The sequence below is a fragment of the Staurois parvus genome, unplaced genomic scaffold, assembly GCF_062004578.1.
Source record: "Staurois parvus isolate SC_StPar_1 unplaced genomic scaffold, SC_StPar_1.0 ptg000607l, whole genome shotgun sequence".
In the NCBI taxonomy this organism is placed as follows: Eukaryota; Metazoa; Chordata; class Amphibia; order Anura; family Ranidae; genus Staurois; species Staurois parvus.
The window spans coordinates 3,455,477-3,479,707 of NW_028318403.1; the positions used below are offsets into that span (position 1 = coordinate 3,455,477).

Here is a 24,231-nt window from a genome sequence, read left to right on the forward strand (position 1 = left end):
TCCCCTATACAAGCTATCAAGCTGTGGCAGTTAAAAGGACGAAAATCAAAAGGATAAAGGTACATGATACTTCATCAAATGTTACATGCAGCCTTCTTATCTAGAACAGAAGATGGACGTTTTCTCCTTGTAACTGCCATGATTTCCACTACACAACTGGATGAACTAATTCATCTATACACAGTTTGGCTCACACCAAGCTTCAAAACACAAGAAACAACCGTTTTTTTTTCCTATGGAGAAACGTAATCAATTCACAAAATTAAAAAGAAACGCCTAAGGCCCCTTTTGCATCGGTGATCCGATCATGTCTGCCTGTCAGTTTGTCAGGCAGACCTGATCAAAAGGTCCATCATCCCTTTGGACAGGCAGATATAAATGGACTTGCGTCTGTTTATACTCACCTACCTCTGGGTCTGATCCAGTCTGCTAAAAGAAAACATTAGGGGATCCATCCTCTTCCATTTAGGCAGATCAGAAGGTAGTTGGGTGTAAACAGAGAGAGGAGTCTAGTTACACCTAGCCACCCGTAGAGCTGAGTGGACACATATGTGTCCAATGCCCGCTCTGCACTGATCAGCAGGGGATCTGTGATTGGATCCCCCACTGATGGGAACAGAATCTTCCCTGTCAATCTGCTGGAGGTCCGTCCCCTATCACCATTTTTCTCTTGGTGTCAGAAAAACTTGTTAGAAGTGATTCATGCTGATAGCAGAGGAACTAAGCAACACACAGAAATGACACTTAGTGCTCTGGATTGAGAAAAGTACACACTATAGAATGATATGCTTTGTTTAAATTTAATGTCTGAGGTTTACAACCATTTTAACATATTGCCAAAACTTTGGGGTTTCGGGTTTAACTAAAACTGCAGAGTACAAAATCTGGTGTGGCTGTGCATGGTAGCCAATCAACTTCTAATTTCAGCTTGATAAATTAAGGTTTGACAAAAAAAATGGAATCTAATTGCTTTCTATGCAGAACTGCACTATCCAGTTTTAGTAAATCAACCCCTACTGCTTGGACTTTGAAGAAGGAGGTACACCCCAAAAGCTTATCCTGAAAATGTGGATATTTGTGCAAATAAAAAAATGATCATGGATAGTAATCAATTGTTTTTGCTGTAAGTCTACTAATAAGGCTACAGTCACCCCAAGAAACCCATATATAAGATGAAACCCAACTGGTTATTTTTTCCTTTCTCCAATTGTTACAAACAGACCTAGTAATATATTAATCCATCATGTTTCATTTGGGGTGGCCCTCCAGTGTTAAAGAATGATTATAAGAATGAAAATTGTACAATGAAGAGCAATTGTATTTTGTATTTTATTGCAAAGCCAGACAAACATTTCCAGTAACAGAGGCAACTTGCAAAACCCGTTCTGCAACATTCTCATCTTGTTCGAAAGCACCAGCTACAACTGGCTCAATTCCTAAAATGTTTTACTTAACATGAAATATAAACAAAATAACAGGACAGCAGTATGGAAGCCAATGTAAGAGTGAGCCCAGAAAGCAGTTCTAACATAGGAAACATATTATCTCACATTTATGGATTGGGTTAGATATATAATCACTCCGATTTTATTAGTGTAGATCATTGATATAAAAAAATATGATTTGTTGCGTCTTTGAGTGCAGTTTACAGTAACCATATTTTCCCTAGGGATAAATGGTAACTCCTGTAACAAACATGGAAAATGAACGCAAAGGTAAGGATGTAGCCTAATCCCACAGAAAATTCACATAGTCCTACAAGTGACATTAAATTCCGCTTTAAATCAAAATTCTATTCATGTGTGTATTTTTAACACAAAAAATACTTTCTAAAATCTCATCCTCCTCCAAATCTCCAAACCCTTTTATTATTGCTGTTGTCATCCCACTATCTGTTAGAGGGTGGCTATGTTCGTTTTACATGGTCATGCTGATAAGGTCACTTACAAAGCTAATTTTAGATGGTTCATCAGGAACCGCTGAAATCTGCTCAGTGTATGACCAGCTTTAGAAGCATTGGGCATCTTGAAAATTTGCAGAGTTGCCAATCCAGAGCCAACAACTCTGTCCTCTGCAGTAAATACATTTCACCACTAGCTTTCCTCAGTCTTCCAGGTTGAATAACACTTAGCGAGATCCTGCCCTGAAGACTAAGGACATACTGTGAGTGCAGAGCATCATGAACCCACTCAAGGGGGCATCACCACATTGCTTTGCAATTACCCACCACTGGAGAAGATCTGAAATGGTCCCTCTGTGGGTCACTTGACCAGCATGAAGACATTGAAAAAGGTTAGTATAAAAAAAATATAAAGCATAAATTACCACCTGGGAAGCCTCCAGGGCTGGGGTTTGGGGTTGGGTGTGCCTCCAATATGCCTGGAAGTCAACTTTATATAGATCTTTTTGTATGTGGGATTGTAATGGGCACTTGAATCGAAACTGAACATCTAGATTTAATTTTTCAGAATTGTCTATACTTCTGAAAAGATCATTTTTCAGAATTATCTATACTTTGGTATGGTTTAATTGGAAAAGGTCTACCGCTTGGTGATCAGACCAACTGGCATGTCTGCTGGAGTATGGAATGAACTTTTGACAGTTAAAAGTTCTGGATGGCAGCAGTAAAGCATCTTTCAAAATGAAAAGTTTAGCAAACCAGAGAAGGCAACTAATGGTAGGTGAAATGTGATTAGTTGTTGCTAGTAATTGCACATTGATATATTTTTTTTACATTTAAATAAAGCAATAAGTCCTTACCATGGAATGGACATTTTCTGCTCAGAACTTCATACATAGTGATCACAAAGCTAAAAACAAAAATATACATAAATTTAACAACATTTCTGGAAAAGTATGTAAATCTGGTCGCATTTTCAGATCTTATTCTTTATGGTAATATTTGTGCATAGTTTGTCACTGTCACATGGTTTCTGTATTTGAAGTTGGTAAAAAAAAACACATCATTGTACAAATACCTGTTCCTTGAGGTGATGCCCAGAGTTTAATTTTTTGAATCATAACCCTGACAAGTGTAGGCATAAGTTTCAATTTTGCCACAGTCATTTACTTACCATTTTATACCATTTTCAATCTGGAATCATTGAAATAATCGAATAAAGGAGGACAGGAATAATCACATAGCTTATAAATAAAAAGAAGTTGTGTTTGTATTGAATAGCAAATCATGGGTCAAGGAAATTAAGAAACAGGATTTGTGCTTGCACATGACTGGACGATTGAACTGAACAGGGTTTACCCTTCTTCACTTAGCTAAGTGAAAATACATTTTGGAAAGTGGACAAAAGGGTATATTTATAATGCATTTGCACACGTTTCAAACTAGTGGGACTCCAGCTGTTGCCAAACTCCAAGTCCCATGAGGCATTGCAAGATTAACAGTTACAAGCATGACTCCCATAGGTAGAGGCATGATGGGACTTGTAGTTTTGCAACAGCTGGAGGGCCGCCAGTTTGACACCCCTGTCCTAGAGCAACATACCTTTCACTCAGGATTCCTATGTGTAAATTGTGTGAATCCTGAAGACATTTATAAAGAGAACCCTAAATGTTGATGTACATAATCATTACCATTTGTGTTGCCTACCTGAATAAGTCTGTAAGAGAGAGGGAAAGCAAGTGGGGAGGAAAGGGAAAAGCTATGGTAGCAAAGGGAAGGGGGAAGGATAGGAAAGAAAGGAAAATTAAAGAGTGGATTGGAGGAAACCCATCAGATTTGACAATCAAATTTTGAATATAACGAAGATTTTGTTTGAAGTTGGCCATGATGTTTGAAACAGCCAACCAGGGTTTTGTAGAACCCTAACTAGGGTTTTGTAGAACACTAACCAGGGTTCCTCCAGTGGTTACTGAGAGATCGCTGAGCAGTGGATCCACCCTGAAGGTGCCTGTATAATTTCAGAGACGTTACTTGGCAGAGCAATGGGCATGGCAACAATCTGTTTGTAAGAGTAGCATTTTTTCCACTGACCACTAATATAGGGAAAATTCTTTCCACTGGCCACCAATATAGGGAAAATTCTTTCCACTGGCCACCAGTGAAATGGGGCATTTTTCTCTCACTGAACATATATGTTAAGGGAGCACCTCTTTACCTGACCATAATATAAGGGTATCCTACTACCTGGAACCACCAATATAAGAGGACATATCTCACTAGTGTAAGGGATTTGTTACTAAATACAAATGTTTGGAGGCAATTCTCCACTAACCACCAATGTTATGCTGGCCATACATGGCTCAGATTTCAGCCAATTCCTAAGGAATCCACCAAAATTCAAACCATAGGTGGCTCTTTCAGCACTATCTGGCTCATAAAAGTCAGTGTAAAAAATTGACTGAGCTTGGTAGAGAATTATTGGTTGAACAGTGACTGCATCTTATTAGATGCAGTCACTATTCAGTGTGACAAATGCGGTGCCCAACTCCTGGCCTTCTTACCAATTTATAATAAAGGACTGGCCAATCTCACTCTTGTGTAACAATGCCACTCTCATCTGCACCCTGCACAAAGATTTTCCAGCTTGTGGGACCACAATCTAGATTCCAGCAGCCTGAGAGCAATTGTCACTGAGTTAGGTTAATTAGCAATTAACTCTTTAACTCCAAACTGCCACCACCCCCTTTTTACTAAGAGGGGAAACTCATATTCTTACAATAAGAACTATGGATTTAGAGTAAATGTCTTTAACATACACTGTCACCACAGACAGGTATATTCAGAGGATTATTATACAGTGGCACTCTTCAGAGACAGAAATTCTTTTAGTTTGCATTAAAAGCTTTAGAGACAATTTTAAAACTTTTCTGAAAAGGTAATAAATAACAAATAAAATATTTACAGAAGAATATGTTACAAAGAAATAAAGAAACCATAAAACAACGGAGAGTTACAAATGGACAATACTTGCAAAGTCCTTCAGTTTAGCAGATTTCAATCAATAAGAAAGATGTTCTAAGCTCTCATAACTTGACAGATGTTCCTTCATTGATGGTAAAATGAGAACTTGCCCACAGGTCCTGTCATTCCCTTTTTCTGTCGTATCAAATGGGTGTTGACAGAGATCATCTCATCAGACCAATCATCCGGCTTAAGGGATGGGTGCTGGGAGGTCACCAAGTTTATGACCAACTCCCAAATACAATTTCCTATAAGTATTTATATATCTAAATAGCTACCATTTACAGTCTGCTACCATGCAAATTATTGTCCAGCATGAATTTAGCTTCAAAATGGATATAGATGTGACAGGTCTCGGATATCTGTTTCTCATAGGAGGAGTATGGAGGCCTAATCCCCTCTGCTCCCTCCTAACATAGAGGTGTTTGGGTTCAAAATGCTACCCAATCACTAAGGGAGGGAAAATGTCTATATTCTGGCTGTGCTATAATGATTTCATAAGTTATGAAATATTCTGAACTTTTAGAATCTTGGCTGAAAAGCCGTCTATCAGAAATTTGTATTCCACTATGGTATTTACAATCCAAGGTCTGTTAGGTCTCCGGATTGCTCAAGCTTGCGAGGGGGACACTTCGATTAGGGTTTTCAGACTGGAATTGTGGATTGGGTAATGGAGAGGTCTGTGTGTCTGATCAATGTATGGATAACAATGTTCTGGCATCAGCTAGCAGTTTGTATACTGCACCAGAGGTTTCTTGGGTGGATGAAGAGAAGAGAACCACTGCTGGTATTCACTAACTTGTGCTACAAACTGTCATGGCTGAATCTGAACAACATGGCGTCCTTGCCATTCCACACAACCTTTTGAGGGCTCAATATGCGTTACCATTACATTCAGGTATTCAGGCTGTCGTGGGTGCTGCGTCTGACTGAATAGAAAAGCAAGTAGTGGCTCTTGCATTAAACTAGTCACTAAACAGTGTGGAAGGGGGAACTGATTTATTTTCCCTCATTCAGCCAGAAAATGAAACGTGTATGGACAGCTTTAGTGTGGCAGCACCCAAATATTGCAGTTCCCCATTAGGTCTTAATATTTCTAATTTCCAAAAATAAAGAACTAACTTTTAGCTCACTCCCCCCAATACACATCCTGTGGAAATATAGGCAGTTAGTGAAATTAAACAAATGCTAAATGTTATATGTTGTACTGTTTAGCACATATCTTAATAAGAACAAAGAAGAAATAGAGATATTTCAAGGCACTCAGCTTTGCAGACATGAGTCTGACTGAGTCCCAGCTGGTAATAAACAGCTTGTTTTCCTCAAGTTCGTGTCTGGAGTTTACCTGGTTTTCCCAAAGTTGTGTTTCTCTTCTAGAGTCCTACATATATAAAATCAGTATGCAGTCTACAACTGTCATCTTATGCCTAATGGTACCTTAAGACTAGGTTCACACTGCTGCAATCCAATTTTGATCCAACTTTCAGTGCAATTATGTAATACAACTATGATGCAACTTGAATAAGGTTTGGGGCCAAAATCATGCTGGAATTGCACCAATGTAGTACAGGACCCTATTCCAAAATCGCTCTTGCATTGATGTAAAAGGATACCATTAAAACCAATGGGGGATGTTTACCATAACTGGAGCACTCAGAATCTGGTGCAGCTGTGCATGGCAGTCAATCAGCTTCTAGCTTGTTCAGTTAAGCTTTGACAGTAAAACCTGGAAGCTGATTGGTTTCTGGTTAAAGCTTCCCCAGATTTTGCCCGCTCCAGTTTTAGTGAATCTCGCCAATGTGATTTGTCGTGCAATTCTGTGCGACTCAAGTCATATCTGAAGTCGCACTAGTGTAAACAGAGCCTAAAACACATTCATCAATTAGGTCCTTTATATGGTATAATTGTGAATATATGAACACAATGTGTTATGCTAGATTAGACTGTTAAGACTCCTTACACATGGAATTAAAACAATCTCAAATATGTTCTGCAATATAAACATTTAGCTCAAACTCTGTACATCTGAAACTATGAGCTTTAATTAGGACCTCTACCAGCAAACCTGCCTAAAGTTATTGGGCAGACACGGTGGTTGGAAGGTGTTGGAATACAATGTTCATGTACATTTTGGTACAACTACAACAGTGTCAGTGTTAAGTAGAGATATATTATTCAACCAGTAGATGGCAGTGTTGTAGCTGCATCTATAATATACTCTCCCTTTTCTCTGAATAAGGTTCCTGTTTCCTGTTTGCAGAGAAGAAGAAGACAAACACATGTGGGCTGTGCACTGTCTGTTCTGTAGGGCTATATACAAAATCCCTAACAGTAGGCCAGCTCTGCTAGTGTATAATCTAATCAGAACAAAATACAGTATGGGCACATTGGCTGAAAAACCTATTTACATTGGTAATAAAAGAGAAAGTTCCATAAAAAAAATGCTGACCTGTAAATATCATCTGCCGTTGTTGGTTCATGACATTGTAGCCTCTGAGGTGACATATAAACTCTGTGTGTATTATTATCCTCATCCGACGAAATTGAAAGCTTTGTTAAGTTCATCAATTGGACATCTGAAAGCTTAAAATAAATAAATTAATTAAAAAAAACACTAAAAAAAAAATATATATATAGATATATATGTCAGTCCATTAAATAAAACTGTATGTGATACTTATGTGTATTAACATTACATTTTCAGGGTAAGTTTTCAGGATGCTCCTTACTTACTCCTGTTGCCACAGATAAGTTCAGGGTCTGTGGCAGGAGAGCGAGTGCACTGCTTATGTGCAGGGCTCGAGAGATGAACAGAACTCACTCCTGTATTGCTAGGGGGTGCCGCATACTAGAAAGAAGACAGGATGGGGATTTGGAAACTGTCAGAAGTGTTTGGGGCAGGCCTTACTCTTTGCACAATTGGCCTACAGATAAGGAGCATAAATGCATAGTTTCTTATATCGGATTAGTTTATCATTATGGAATGATGTTTATGGACTGCATAGGGTATTTTTTTTATGAAGGTGGACTAAGCCTTTAAGGTTGCAATCAGGGGCAGACTGACAACTCATGGGGTCCCTGTGCCCTTGCCCATACTCAAACCACACCCAAAAAAGCCTATGAAAGGTACCAGGGGCATCTTATGGGGTGCGAATGGTCAGTCTGCCCCTGGTTGCACTACACACTGCTTAGACTTAAAATTGACACTTTCCTAATGATTACTAATATAAGTATTAGATTCTACCTATTTTTCTACTGCTCTGTAGTTTTCTACTCAGATACTGTTGAAGCAGTTGATTAAAGTGGAAGTAAAGGTATTAGCTCATAAACTTATTTTATTTATTACAGGTACTTGTATAGTGCCGTCAATGTATGCAGCACTTTACATATATATTGTACATTCACATCAGTCTTTTATGCAGGCCATACATGGTTTGAATTACAAACAATTTTTCGTCCGAACATCGAAAACGTTGTTCGCTCAGTAATTTGATGGTGCCATCAATGATTTTGAAAATCGGCCAACCAAGTCATAAAGTTCACTCCATATAACAGGCAAAACTTCTGTTCCTTCCAAGTCACGGCTCCTGCGCATATTCTTTTCGGAAAAATGATTGTACGATTTGGCCATCAATGAGCCGAAAATTTGTCGTTTTTCATGAATTTTCCAATCACCGAAAAGGGGAGGAACCACGAAAATCAGCCGGTGCCATTGACCCACTAACAGCGAAAATTGTCCGATTATTCTTAAGTCCCATTTTCGGATGAAAAATCGGTCGCATTTCGACCCATGTATGGCGAGCCTAACCCTCAAGGGGCGTACAATCTAAGATTCCTAACATACATTCATTCATACACATACTAGGGACAATTTAGACAGGAGCCAATTAACCTACCAGCATAAACTTCTTCTGATTCTGAACACAGTATCCTATATGACATCATACATGTGATATATGGTTCTAGATACCTGACCTTGTCTTATGATCTATGCATGATGTAATTAATGGAATGTCATTATGCAACTGTCGTACTTATTGTCATTGTGATGTATAAGGCAAATAAACTTTCTTTAAAAAAAAAAAAAAAAGGGGAACTAAAGGCACTAAACTTATCACCTCTCTAACCGTCCAGGTCCTTTGATGGCATTTTCTCCATGGGTGAAAATGGATGACGTAACTCCTGGTAGGTTTATTTTATTATAAAAGCAACATTGCATATCTCTACTGCATTAATAGCCTGCCTGCTTTCAGTCTTTTGTTAAGCACTTGCCCTCCAGAGGATTTACCCCCCTTCCTGACCAGGCCAGTTTTTGCAATATGGTGCTGCATTATTTTAGCTGACAATTGCACGTTCATGCAACGCTGCACCCTAATTAAATTTATATCCTTTTTTCTCACAAATAGAGCTTTCTTTTGGAGGTATTTGATTACCTGTGCGGTCTTTATTTTTTTGCGCTATAAACAAAAAAAGACCGACAATTTTGAAAAAAATATATATATTTTTGACTTTTTGCTATTAAACATATCCAGTAAAAAATGTTTAAAAAATTTTGTCATAAGTTTAGGCTAAAATGTATTCTGTGACATGTCTTTTCTAAAAAAAAATCCCAATATTCAATATTTACAGTATAAACTGCAGTTGAATGGTACTTTAAACACCTCCCGCCCGCCATATAGTCCAATGACGGGCGCAAGGTGGTTCTCTTGTTCTGGGAGGACGTCATATGATGTCCTCCCATTCTCACCGTGCATGCGTGGCTCAGGGAGCGTGCAGCTTGGTGATCTGCGGTGCGCTGTGTCCCTCTGACACAGTGGATCACCGATCTACAGAAAGAGACGAAGATGTCGGCTTGGTCATGTGATCAGCTGTGTCCAATCACAGCTGATCACATGTAAACACGGAAATGCCGGTTATCGGCATTTCTCTCCTCATGAGCTGTCACGCTGACAGAGGAGAGCCGGTAATCAGCATTCCGCGGAGGGGACATGTACAATGATCATCTGGGCACTGATGATCAGTGTGCCCTGATGATCAGTGTGGCCCCAGAAGTGCCACCTGTCAGTGTCCATCAGTGCCAGCTGTCAGTGCTGAACAGTGCCACATGCCAGTACCCATCAGTGCCACATCAAGGCCACATATCAGTGCCTACCAGTGCACATCAATGCCACATATCAGTGCCTATCTGAGCTGCCTTTCATTGTTACCCATCAGTGCCAGTCAGTGCCACCTATCAATGCCAGTCAGTGCCACCTATCAGTGCTAGTCAGTGCCGCCTATCAGTGCCAGTTAGTGCTGCCTATCAATGTGCATCAGTGCCGCCTATGAGTGCCCGTCAATGTCGCCTATCAGTGCCAGTCAGTGCCGCCTAACAGTGCCAGTCAGTGCCACCTAACATTGCCAGTCAGTGCCGCCTATCAGTGCCACCTATCAGTGCCATATATCAGTGCTGCTTTTCAGTGCCCACAGTGATGCCTGTCAATGCCCATCAGTGCCACCTACCAGTGCCTCCTCATCAGTGCCCATCAGTGCCACCTATCAGTGTCCATCAGTGCAGCCAATCAGTGCCCATCAGCGCAGCCTCATTAGCGCACATCAGTGAAGGAGAAAAATCATTTACAAAATTTTATAACAAAAACTAAGAAAAAACGTTTTTTTAAAAAAACAATTTCAGCAGTTTTTGGTTTGTTTAAGAAAAAATAAAAAACCTAGAGGTGATTAAATGCCACCAAAAGAAAGCTCTATCTGTCACAAAAAAATGCTAAAAATTTCATATGGGTACAGTGTTGCATGACCGCACAATTGTTATTCAAAGTGTGACAGCACTGAGAGCTGGAAATTGGCCTGGGCAGGAAGGGGGTATAAGTGCCCTGTAGGCAAGCGGTTAAAAGCTTCAGCAAAGCTTGCCGAAAGCTCTGCAAATGCTTTGTCAAATCTTGCTGCTCCTATTTAAGATGAAGCCTTTAAGAACCAGGCCATAGACTGTGTACTTTGCATGTGCAGTTGCACGCATTTTTCCCAGAGCTTAATGAATGTATTGAAGCTTCAGTTTGTAAAGAATACGCAATCAGGTGCAAGGAAAATAAAAAAAATGCATTTTTAATTGCACATGATTGGATGATGACTAGATTACGCTGCTGCTGTGGTAGGTTTGTGATGCTGGAATAGGCACTGATGGCGGGGAACTGAATGACGGGGGAGACAGGTGGTGGGCAGAGATGTGGGGAACTGAATGGTGAACTGTAATGAGAGAGACAGAAGGGCAGAATGTGATGAGGGAGACAGAATGAGAGATTGTGATGAGGGGGCAGAATGGTGGATTGTGATGAAGGGGGCAGAATGGAGGATTGTGATGAGGGGGCAGAATGGCGGATTGTGATGAGGGGGCAGAATGGTGGATTGTGATGAAGGGGGCAGAATGGTGGATTGTGATGAGAGGGACAGAGTGGTGGACTGTATAAGGGGGGGCAGCATGGTGGATGATATCAGGGGGGCAGAATAGTGGATTGTGATGAGGAGGACAGAATGGCGAATTGTGATTAGGGGGACAAAATGGCGGATTGTGATGAGGGGGACAGAATGGCGGATTGAGATGAGGGGGACAGAAAGGCAGATTGTGATGAGGGGGCAGAATGGTGGATTGTGATGAGGGGGACAGAATGGCGGATTGTGATGAGGGGGACAGAGTGGTGGACTATATAAGGGGGGGCAGCATGGTGGATGATATCAGGGGGGAAGAATGGTCGACTGTGATGAGGAGGACAGAATGGCGGATTGTGATGAGGGGGACAGAATGGTGGATTGTGATGAGGGGGACAGAATGGCGCATTATAATGAGAGGGACAGAGTGGCGAACTGTATGAGGGGGACAGAATGGCGAACTGTATGAGGGGGACAGAATGGCGGACTGTATGAGGGGGATAGAACGGCGGATTGTGATGAGGGGGACAGAAGGGCAGATTGTGATGAGGGGGACAGAAAGGCGGATTGTGATGAGGGGGACAGAATGGCAGACTGTATGTGGTGGACAGAATGGCAGGCTGTGATAAGGGGGACAGAATGGTGGACTGTGATGAGGGGGACAGAATGGCGGATTGTGATGAGGGGGACAGAATGGCGGATTGTGATGAGGGGGACAGAATGGCAGACTGTGATGAGGGGGACAGAGTGGCAGACTGTATGAGGGGGACAGAATGGTGGACTGTATGAGTGGGACAGAATGGTGGACTGTATGAGGGGGACAGAATGACGGATTGTGATGAGGGGGACAGAATGGCAGACTGTGATGAGGGGGACAGAGTGGCGGACTGTATGAGGGGGACAGAATGGTGATCTGTATGAAGGGGACAGAATGACGGATTGTGATGAGGGGGAAAGAGTGGCGGATTGTGATGAGGGGGACAGAATGGTGGACTGTATGAAGGGGACAGAATGGTGGACTGTATGAAGGGGACAGAATGGTGGACTGTATGAAGGGGACAGAATGACGGATTGTGATAAGGGGGACAGAATGGCAGACTGTATGAGGGGAACAGAATGACGGACTGTATGAGGGGGACAGAATGGCAGACTGTATGAGGAGGGGCAGAGAATGGCAGACTGTGATGAGGGGCAGAGAATGGCAGACTGTGATGAGGGGGACAGAATGGCTGACTGTGATGAGGGGGACAGAATGGAGTACTGTATGAGGGGGACAGAATGGCAGACTGTATGAGGAGGGGCAGAATGGCAGACTGTGATGAGGGGCAGAGAATGGCAGACTGTGATGAGGGGGACAGAATGGCAGACTGTATGAGGAAGGGCAGAATAGCTGACTGTGTTGAGAGGGAGAGAATGGCAGACTGTGATGAGGAGGGGCAGAATGGCTGACTGTGATGAGGGGATGCATGAAAACTGATGTCGTGTCTCTGCAAGTGAAATCTGCGCGTTTTCCCCATAAGTTTTTATGCACGTATGCTATGAACGAGGTCTTAGGGTTACATAAAAGGGTGTATTTGGCTTTCTTAACATTTTCCATTGGTGTCCAGATGTGGAGATCACTGTGGATCACCAAATCATATCAGATTGCCTGGTTAAGAAGTGGAAATCTTAGGCTGCCCAGTCCACCTCTGTATGGACAGTTTTAGGCTAACCTTCAATGAATGCTTGTTAGTACTGAGATGTACCAACTTCAGTGCTGTTTTAGCAAAAACATAGGGTATGAGAAACAGGACAACCAATCTCAAGCTTTTTACCATTCTAATACTATTACTATACCCAGTATGTTGCATATGTCTAGTACAGTGATGGCGAACCCGTGGCACGCGTGCCACAGCCGGCACGCCAAGCCTTATCTGTGGGCACGCCAGGAGAATCCAGCGGCGCGCTGTCTTCCCGGCTGTAGTGTGCGTGACAGCCGGGTCCCAAGTGCGCATGCACAAGAAGCAGTGCTCTTTGTGAATGGTAAGGCGGTACCTGGGACACATGACAGATCCCAGAAGCCGCCGGACCAATCACAAAGCGCAGCGCTTCTCGCGCATGCGCACTGGGCATCCGGCTGTCCGACGAGCGCCCACACTACAGAAGCCGGGAAGACTACAGAAGCCGGGAAGACAACGCGCAGCTGGATAAAGGAACAGGTAAGATAAAAAAAAAAAACTCTGCGGAAGTAAGAGCGGGTACCTGTCAAATTCAGGTACCCGCTCCCCACCTCCCCAAAGGTCAGCAGTCATCTCTGTACTGTCCGCAGTCTCTGGTCATCCCTGTGCTGTCCGCAGTCTCTGGTCATCCCTGTACTATGTCCGCAGTCTCTGGTCATCTCTGTACTGTCCGCAGTCTCTGGTCATCCCTGTGCTGTCCGCAGTCTCTGGTCATCCCTGTGCTGTCCGCAGTCTCTGGTCATTCCTGTGCTGTCCGCAGTCTCTGGTCATCCCTGTACTGTGTCCGCAGTCTCTGGTCATCCCTGTACTGTCCGCAGTCTCTGGTCATCTCCTGTACTGTGTCCGCAGTCTCTGGTCATCCCTGTACTGTGTCCGCAGTCTCTGGTCATCTCCTGTACTGTGTCCGCAGTCTCTGGTCATCCCTGTACTGTGTCCGCAGTCTCTGGTCATCCCTGTACTGTGTCCGCAGTCTCTGGTCATCCCTGTACTGTCCGCAGTCTCTGGTCATCCCTGTACTGTCCGCAGTCACTGGTCATCCCTGTACTATGTCCGCAGTCTCTGGTCATCCCTGTACTGTCCGCAGTCTCTGGTCATCTCCTGTACTTTCCGCAGTCTCTGGTCATCCCTGTACTGTCCGCAGTCACTGGTCATCCCTGTACTGTGTCCGCAGTCTCTGGTCATCTCCTGTACTGTGTCCGCAGTCTCTGGTCATCCCTGTACTGTCCGCAGTCTCTGGTCATCCCTGTACTGTGTCCGCAGTCTCTGGTCATCCCTGTACTGTCCGCAGTCTCTGGTCATCTCCTGTACTGTCCGCAGTCTCTGGTCATCTTCTGTACTGTTCGCAGTCTCTGGTCATCTCCTGTACTGTGTCCGCAGTCTCTGGTCATCTCCTGTACTGTGTCCGCAGTCTCTGGTCATCTCCTGTACTGTCCGCAGTCTCTGGTCATCTCCTGTACTGTCCGCAGTCTCTGGTCATCTCCTGTACTGTGTCCGCAGTCTCTGGTCATCCCTGTACTGTCCGCAGTCTCTGGTCATCCCTGTACTGTGTCCGCAGTCTCTGGTCATCCCTGTACTGTTCGCAGTCTCTGGTCATCTCCTGTACTTTCCGCAGTCTCTGGTCATCCCTGTACTGTCCGCAGTCACTGGTCATCCCTGTACTGTCCGCAGTCTCTGGTCATCCCTGTACTGTCCGCAGTCACTGGTCATCCCTGTACTATGTCCGCAGTCTCTGGTCATCCCTGTACTGTCCGCAGTCTCTGGTCATCTCCTGTACTTTCCGCAGTCTCTGGTCATCCCTGTACTGTCCGCAGTCACTGGTCATCCCTGTACTGTGTCCGCAGTCTCTGGTCATCTCCTGTACTGTGTCCGCAGTCTCTGGTCATCCCTGTACTGTCCGCAGTCTCTGGTCATCCCTGTACTGTGTCCGCAGTCTCTGGTCATCCCTGTACTGTCCGCAGTCTCTGGTCATCTCCTGTACTGTCCGCAGTCTCTGGTCATCTTCTGTACTGTTCGCAGTCTCTGGTCATCTCCTGTACTGTGTCCGCAGTCTCTGGTCATCTCCTGTACTGTGTCCGCAGTCTCTGGTCATCTCCTGTACTGTCCGCAGTCTCTGGTCATCTCCTGTACTGTCCGCAGTCTCTGGTCATCTCCTGTACTGTGTCCGCAGTCTCTGGTCATCCCTGTACTGTCCGCAGTCTCTGGTCATCCCTGTACTGTGTCCGCAGTCTCTGGTCATCCCTGTACTGTTCGCAGTCTCTGGTCACCTCCTGTACTGTCCGCAGTCTCTGGTCATCTTCTGTACTGTCCGCAGTCTCTGGTCATCCCTGTACTGTCCGCAGTCACTGGTCATCCCTGTACTGTGTCCGCAGTCTCTGGTCATCTCCTGTACTGTGTCCGCAGTCTCTGGTCATCCCTGTACTGTCCGCAGTCTCTGGTCATCCCTGTACTGTGTCCGCAGTCTCTGGTCATCCCTGTACTGTCCGCAGTCTCTGGTCATCTCCTGTACTGTCCGCAGTCTCTGGTCATCTTCTGTACTGTTCGCAGTCTCTGGTCATCTCCTGTACTGTGTCCGAAGTCTCTGGTCATCTCCTGTACTGTGTCCGCAGTCTCTGGTCATCTCCTGTACTGTCCGCAGTCTCTGGTCATCTCCTGTACTGTCCGCAGTCTCTGGTCATCTCCTGTACTGTGTCCGCAGTCTCTGGTCATCCCTGTACTGTCCGCAGTCTCTGGTCATCCCTGTACTGTGTCCGCAGTCTCTGGTCATCCCTGTACTGTCTGCAGTCTCTGGTCATCTCCTGTACTGTCCGCAGTCTCTGGTCATCTTCTGTACTGTTCGCAGTCTCTGGTCATCTCCTGTACTGTGTCCGCAGTCTCTGGTCATCTCCTGTACTGTGTCCGCAGTCTCTGGTCATCTCCTGTACTGTCCGCAGTCTCTGGTCATCTCCTGTACTGTCCGCAGTCTCTGGTCATCCCTGTACTGTGTCCGCAGCCTCTGGTCATCCCTGTACTGTGTCCGCAGTCTCTGGTCATCTCCTGTACTGTGTCCGCAGTCTCTGGTCATCCCAGTACTGTGTCCGCAGTCTCTGGTCATCCCTGTACTGTCCGCAGTCTCTGGTCATCCCTGTACTGTCCGCAGTCTCTGGTCATCTCCTGTACTGTTCGCAGTCTCTGGTCATCTCCTGTACTGTGTCCGCAGTCTCTGGTCATCTCCTGTACTGTGTCCGCAGTCTCTGGTCATCTCCTGTACTGTGTCCGCAGTCTCTGGTCATCTCCTGTACTGTGTCCGCAGTCTCTGGTCATCTCCTGTACTGTCCGCAGTCTCTGGTCATCCCTGTACTGTGTCCGCAGTCTCTGGTCATCCCTGTACTGTGTCCGCAGTCTCTGGTCATCCCTGTACTGTGTGCGCAGTCTCTGGTCATCTCCTGTACTGTGTCCGCAGTCTCTGGTCATCCCTGTACTGTCCGCAGTCTCTGGTCATCTCCTGTACTGTGTCCGCAGTCTCTGGTCATCCCTGTACTGTGTCCGCAGTCTCTGGTCATCCCTGTACTGTCCGCAGTCTCTGGTCATCCCTGTACTGTGTCTGCAGTCTCTGGTCATCCCTGTACTGTGTCTGCAGTCTCTGGTCATCCCTGTACTGTGTCTGCAGTCTCTGGTCATCCCTGTACTGTGTCCGCAGTCTCTGGTCATCCCTGTACTGTCCGCAGTCTCTGGTCATCCCTGTACTGTCCGCAGTCTCTGGTCATCTCCTGTACTGTTCGCAGTCTCTGGTCATCTCCTGTACTGTGTCCGCAGTCTCTGGTCATCTCCTGTACTGTGTCCGCAGTCTCTGGTCATCTCCTGTACTGTGTCCGCAGTCTCTGGTCATCTCCTGTACTGTGTCCGCAGTCTCTGGTCATCCCTGTACTGTGTCCGCAGTCTCTGGTCATCCCTGTACTGTCCGCAGTCTCTGGTCATCCCTGTACTGTGTCTGCAGTCTCTGGTCATCCCTGTACTGTGTCCGCAGTCTCTGGTCATCCCTGTACTGTCCGCAGTCTCTGGTCATCCCTGTACTGTCCGCAGTCTCTGGTCATCTCCTGTACTGTGTCCGCAGTCTCTGGTCATCCCTGTACTGTGTCCGCAGTCTCTGGGCATCCCTGTACTGTGTCCGCAGTCTCTGGTCATCCCTGTACTGTCCGCAGTCTCTGGTCATCCCTGTACTGTGTCCGCAGTCTCTGGTCATCCCTGTACTGTCCGCAGTCTCTGGTCATCCCTGTACTGTCCGCAGTCTCTGGTCATCCCTGTACTGTGTCCGCAGTCTCTGGGCATCCCTGTACTGTGTCCGCAGTCTCTGGTCATCCCTGTACTGTCCGCAGTCTCTGGTCATCCCTGTACTGTGTCCGCAGTCTTTGGTCATCCCTGTACTGTTAATTAGTTTGCACTACTGTACGAGTTGTTTTTTCTAAACCAAAAGCTCGATATTCAGGTTTCATTGCAGTGTTGGCACTTTGAAAGAAATAAGTTGGTTTTGGGTTGCAGTTTGGGCACTCGGGCTCAAAAAGGTTCGCCATCACTGGTCTAGTATAAACCTAGAGAACATTGATTTGCAATTTCAATAGAGATAAATGTGCTGGAAAAAGACTTTAAAACACCTCCTAACATCTTTATTAGTGTCCTTGAATCTTTTAACAGAAATTTCTAATCCAACTGACTTACCTTTACATTGTACTGGGCATCCAAAAGTATATTGCAGGGCTTCAGACGCTGGTGCACTATAGGAGGGTGAAGATTGTGTAAGAAAGTCAAACCTTCAGCAACATCCCTCAGGATCCTAATACATAGACTCAGCGGAAGCACAGGATATAAATCACGCTGTAACCAGACAAAACAGAAACATTTCTTAACCCCCAAAATTGTGAGAATTTTCAGTTTATCAATACTTATATGTTCTGGCTGCATTTGTTTTCTTTTCTGTTTTCTTTCCTATATTTTTTTACCTGATGATTCTATCAGTAGCTCACTTTCTATTCTAGGGTAACAATGCTTTCTCACCATACTGTATTAACGGAGAAGCAGTGTTAATTAAATGTGTACCCTCCTTTTTCTACCCTCAAAAAGTTAATACCTTCCACCCTAGAAAGTGTAGTAAAATATATATAAAACCTTTTTGTGATATAATAAATTCCCCAAATAAATTAAAAATCATAAATATATACCAAGAAATATAAAATATAAATAAAATAAAAAAATTCCCCAAATCCAAAATGTCCAATAATAAATCCAAAGATAAATCCCAAAATAAGTCCAAAAACAGTGTCCAAAATTCCAGTCTTTTTCCTCCAAATACGAAAGCTGACCTCTATTACATCCAAAAACGTACCTTCAAAAAATAAATATAAATAATCTAGTGCAATTCAATTTCTTTTAATTAATTGAATTGTACTAGATTATTTATATTTTTTTTTTTTTGAGGTACGTTTTTGGATGAAATAGAGGTCAACTTTCGTATTTGGAGGAAAAAGATTGGAATTTTGGACATTGTTTTTGGACTTATTTTGGGATTTATCTTTGGATTTATTATTGGACATTTTGGATTTGGGGAATTTTTGTATTTTTTATTTTATTTATATTTTATATTTCTTGGTATATATTTATGATTTTTAATTTATTTTGGGAGAAGCAGTGTTGTCACCCTAGGACAGGAAGTGTGTATGGACTACAGAACACTTCTTCCACATCTCATGGCTATAAAAAGTGTGCGTGTGCAGGCGTGTTCAACAACGGCAGGATTAACAGGTACGTCTCTTTTATTTTGCACTTATTGAACAGGTATACCAAAACACTTTAAATGGTATATATCTGAAAAGTGTTTATTTCTGGATTCTACATAGAATTAAAAATTAACAGCTAGGACAAAGAACCCTGTGTCACAGATCAAATGGATCAATAGGGGTCACATAGGTTCAATGGTATTTTTAACAGTCCATTAGGGAGCAAACAAAAGAAGTTCATTGTTAAAGTTTACATGCACTTAAAATAAAGCATGTCTACTATGTTTTCCATGTTATTCAGTTGTAAGAAGAACTATAAAAGAGTGGTCCAAAACTAATCAGAAAACCCAGCATATGGACAGGTGTCGTCTGTGTTCTCCACTGCAGGTGGCGCTGGACTGCAGAGGCTATGCAGAGGGGAGTGGAAGTGCGGGGAAACTGGGTTTCTCTATGACTTCCTTGGTCACACGGGACAGTGATCCGGTTGGGTGCTGTGGTCTCATGTGACCCTGGCAGACATCTTGGGTCAAGCAGAGTCTATTTATCACTCTGACCCCAGGTTGTGGCATGCTTTATGCGAGTGGCTAGTGTAGGGACAGGTTCCCCATCTGTCAGGGACAGCACTAGCAATAGGGAAAGTTTCTGGTGGAGTGGGGAGAGCCCGGACTATGTCTACCGTCTCAGAAAGCTTCTCCTTTGGGTTGGACAGGCCAGGTTGCACTCCACTCCTCATGGCAGACACTATTGGCAATACTGAGTCAACATACCACTGTCTATTATGTACTGTTGTGAGTGTTCCCGGTTGGGCAAGCCTCCCCGCCAAGCCTGGTTGTACTTTTACAATACATCCTCTTTGGCAAATGGGGACTCTGTGTGTTTCCTGCCTGCCACCATGCTGCACACACCCAACAAACAGAATTACTCTTCAGTGATGTCCTCTTAAAATGTAGTTTGATACCACTGCTATGTTAGTAGAAAGCCCTAACAAGAGAGATATGTAGACTCCAATTAAAAAAGGCATCCAAGAGAGTTTATACAAAGTAGTGAGAGGGTGAAAACATTTGAAGAGCCCAGTGACTCAGGTTAGGCTGCTTACAGCACACAAGGCTACCCTCAGTGGTTACCAGAGAACACATGCATACATGGAAGGAGACGCAGACCAAAAGACAAAAGAGTCCAAATTCATTTATTGGTATTGAACTAAAAGAAAACCAACATGTCAAAGGAACTCTCCCTTCATCCAGGCTTCAGTTAAAACATTCATTCAAACTGCATTCACACATGACACAGACAACGTGGGCACAGAAGTCCTGACGTAATAAAGAAATTCACTGAGAATGACTTTGCAAGTGGAACAAAAATGAGTGCATGTGATCAAACAATGAAATACACCAGCTGTATAAAAGGAAAAATGACAAGTAAAGCTTTTCCAAGAGCAGTACCAGGAAACCTCTTTACTTAATTCATTCAGATCTTTTTGGTCCAAAGAAAAACTTGACTCCAGGAAAGAAGAAGAGGTATTTTCTTACATTTATAGATGATTACTCCAGGTATACCACACTTTATCTGTTACACAACAAAAGTGAAGTACCAGAGAAACTTGAACAGTATTTGGCTAAAGTAAGCAACAAATCTGGCAAAATGCCATTTGTATTGAACACAGACAATGGAGCTGAATATATTGTTAGGTCCATATATATTTGGACACAGGCACAATTTTAGTTTTTTCAGGTATTTACCAAAACATATTCATGCTATAATTATATAATGGATATGGGCTGAAAGTGCACACTCTCAGGTTTAATTTGAGGGTATGTACATCCAAATTAAAGGAAGGGTTTAGGAATGACTACTCTTAAGAGTAGCCACCAGCCCTTTTTCAAGGGACCAAAAGTAATTGGACAATTGAGTCAAAAGCTGTTTCATGACCAAGTGTGGGCTACTCCTTTGTTATTTCTTCATCAATTATACAGGTAAAAGGTCTGGAGTTGGTTTCTAAGTTTTTGCATTTGGAACCTATTGCTGTGAACCTACATTATGCGGTCAAAGGAGCTATCCATGCAAGTGAAACAGGGCATTGTAAGGCTTCAAAATTAAAACAAATCCATCAGAGAGATAGCAGCAACATTGGGAGTGGCCAAATCAACACTTTGGTACAATCTAAGGAAAGAAGAATGCACTGGTGAGCTCAGCAACATAAAAAGGCATGGACGTCCACGGCTGAAAACAGTGCTGGAGGATCCTCTCTATGGTAAAGAAAAACCCATTCACAACATCCAGTCAAGTGAAGGACACTCTCCAGGAGGTGGGCGTATCATTGTCAAAGTCTACAATCAAGAGAAGACTTCACGAGAGCAAATACCACAGGGTGCAAATCATTCATAAGCCTGAAGAATAGATTAGACTTTGCCAAAAAACATCCAAAGAATGCTTTTACAGAACTGGTCTGGCTTTTTTAGATGGATGAAACTAAGATTAATCTGTACCAGAATGACGGGAAGAAAAAAAAGTGGAGAAGGCTTGGAACAGCTCATGATCCAAAGAAAACAATGTCATCTGTAAAACATGGTGGAGGCAGTGTGATGGCATGGGCATGCATGGCTTCCAGTGGCACTGGGTCATTGATGTTTATAAGTTTGTAGCTGCATCTATGATTAAACTCTACAGTATGTCTTTTCTCTATAATAAAGTTCCTGTTTCCTGTTAGCAGGGAGCAGCAGATTAACACATGTGGATAAACACATGTGCATGTGTCTGTTCTGTAGGGCTATATACAGAATTTCTATCAAAAGTGATTGTAAAAGATCTTTTTTTTTTTATAACAAAGTTATACTTGTTCTTTGCAAACGTTTTGCACAGAGCAGCCCTAATTCTCCTATTCTGGGGTCCCCTGCCTGCACTCCTGGCTGCTCCTGCCTTCTGAGTCCTCCCCCTAGCAAATGGCTTGGCCCCACCCCCCTAATCCTTTGGCAAATGATTGACAGCAGCAGGAACCAATGGCTCCTGCTGCTCTCACTGTGTCCAGTGAGGAGGGAGAAAGAGAGCAGCAGCGCTTCTTCTGGGCACAGCGGGCGATTGGGATCAGGTAGGCATTTAGGGGGGAGCTACACTTAAGTTTTTACCTTAATAAATTCTTGCCATTAAGGTAAAAAACCTTTAAGGCCTCATGCACACTTTTTGATATCTCTCCTAGAAGCCTTTCCTCCCGGCAGCAGTGTTTTGGCAGAAAAAACGCTTGAAATGTAAAGCATTTAGGTGCGTTCAGATGCATCAAGTGCTTGGGCATATCATTGGCCATTGATATGAAAAAATTCTCAAGTGTTAAACGCGCTTAGAGCTTTGGTGCATTTACATGCATCAAGTGCTTTTTCTGCCAAAACGCTGCTGCTCCTGGACATGCCGGCAGTAGTTTTTTTCTTTCTGCCTCTAAGCTCCACTAAACGCCTATGTGTGCATGGACACATAGGTTAACTTGCAGGGGTGTTTAGAGGCAGAAAAAAAAACCCGCCAGACACCCCTAAGAGCAACTTCAAAAACATCCAGTCTACATGAGGCCTTAGCCTTTACAACCTCTTTGACCTTGGCATGCTCCTGACACCAACAATGCAGTTATACATGTATTTTTTTTTCTATAAAGGGCATCAAATACATTATGATGTACTTGGGCATAGAACTTTACTACTACCTGATGAACAGTAACCACAATAGACTTGTGAGTTTACCTTAACCACTTGCATTCTAGCTACAGTCAAAAAAACATATTTGTCTGAAAGTTTTGTCATACCTGATATAAAAAGGTTTAGGGATTTTCCTATGATTAAGGAAGTATGTACAGTAGTATTCACATTCTGATGAGGTTAGAGCTAGTTCTTATTGTGTTTATTATGAAAGTTGAGGCAAGCATGACATCATTACTGTTATTTTGTTCTCATATATTTGACAGTTAGGGCCTGGACTTTTATGACATTTACAGTACGTGAGTACTGAGCTAAAGGTGAATTTCTTCTTCCTTTCAAGTACATTTATGTCCTTAACCGATTGAGGGCTGCCCTATAGCAGATATACTGCTACAGGGCAGCACCTGTGCACAGGATCACGTATATATACGTCATTCTGCATCTCTGGTTAGGGGGCGCGCACGCCCTACCCGCGCCGCCATTTGCGGCTGTGGATGTCAATCACTGGGTCCCAGCCGGTTATTACCCACTGGCGCCAAGATTACCAAGCATCCCCGAGGAGGAAGATTGTTTTGTTTACAAACAATCTCCCTCCCTGTCAGTTCGAGCACACTGCAGCCATCCTGATCAGTGTGCTTACAGTGAAGAACACACCCCCGCCTACTAGTAAAACACTGCTAGCACACAGTTAACCATATGATCGCCCCTCACATGTTAACCCCTTCCTGCTCAGTGTCATTAGTACAGTGTCAATGCTTTTTTTTAGCACTGATCACTGTATTGGTGTCACTGGAGTGTCAGTGACACCAAGTTAGTTCCCCCCAGTGTCAGAATGTCCGTTGCAGTCCCGCTAAAAGTTGCTGATTGCCGCCATTACTAGTAGAAAAAAAAAAAGCAGAAAGGACATATTTTATTGTAATTCTAATGACATACAAGCTTTAGCCAAAACATCTATGATAATTATATTGGGGGAAGTAAATCACTTTGTTGTTTTTCCCTCACTTGGTTACTTAGAGATGTATTTATAAAAATTGTCAGAGCTTTTCCTCCTGTGAAGCTTTGTGCATCAAGAGTTAAAGGTTAAGTTCACGAACATGTCACATTTTTAGGGTGGAACATGTAACATGTTCCCATAGCCGAAGCCACTGCCCGGCTCCCCTCCCTCTGACAGATAATGCGGGTAGAAGTCTCCCCGTACTATCTGTCAAATTTGAAAGCAACTTCCGTGAATGAATGAATGAACTGTAAGTCTAGACAGCCTTAGCAGCTGTCAGCTTGTAGTTTTCAATGAACTACCATGAAACACCGTGGTAGTTCATTGATTTTTCCTGTCAGTATATCTGCTTGATCATACATCCCGTACGACAAGCAGATATTCTGACAGATCTGCAGGAGACCTGCATGGCATCAGCGATCTACTGATCACTGGTGCAATGCTTTCCAGGCTCCTACAGACAAAAATAATAAATGCACATTTTTTTTACCTGCAAAAAAATGTGCATTTATCATTTTTGTCTAAAAGGTGAACGTATCCTTTAATGTTTTTGGGCTATTTTCTCTCCAGGTCAAATGTTATTCATTCATGCAGAATAGAGTACATTAGGAAAATACCACATTATAGCCACTAGATGGAGATGATGATCACAGGAAATACTTATTTACTATGATTGTAATCACCATTTAGTGGCCATAATGTGGTATTGCCCTGTTTTTCTCTTGTATATAAACAAAAAGCATTCACCCTGGTA

General features: G+C 43.4%; 1 protein-coding gene across 3 annotated transcripts in view; it reads right to left on the reverse strand.

The window, feature by feature from the left end:
* The window catches only part of LOC149449712 (receptor-interacting serine/threonine-protein kinase 2-like), a 123,589-nt gene that overhangs the window by 46,337 nt on the left and 53,021 nt on the right, over nt 1–24,231 (reverse strand). For all 3 annotated transcript variants that reach the window (XR_016315376.1, XM_089692876.1, XM_089692875.1), the window contains exons 4-6: nt 17,752–17,907; nt 7,371–7,504; nt 2,761–2,810 (exon numbers count right to left, since the gene is read on the reverse strand). Coding sequence is in view for 2 of the 3 variants with exons in the window: in XM_089692876.1 (XP_089549002.1) it covers nt 2,761–2,810; nt 7,371–7,504; nt 17,752–17,907 (340 nt within the window). In the remaining variant the exon portion in view is untranslated. The remainder of the gene's footprint in view (nt 1–2,760; nt 2,811–7,370; nt 7,505–17,751; nt 17,908–24,231) is intronic.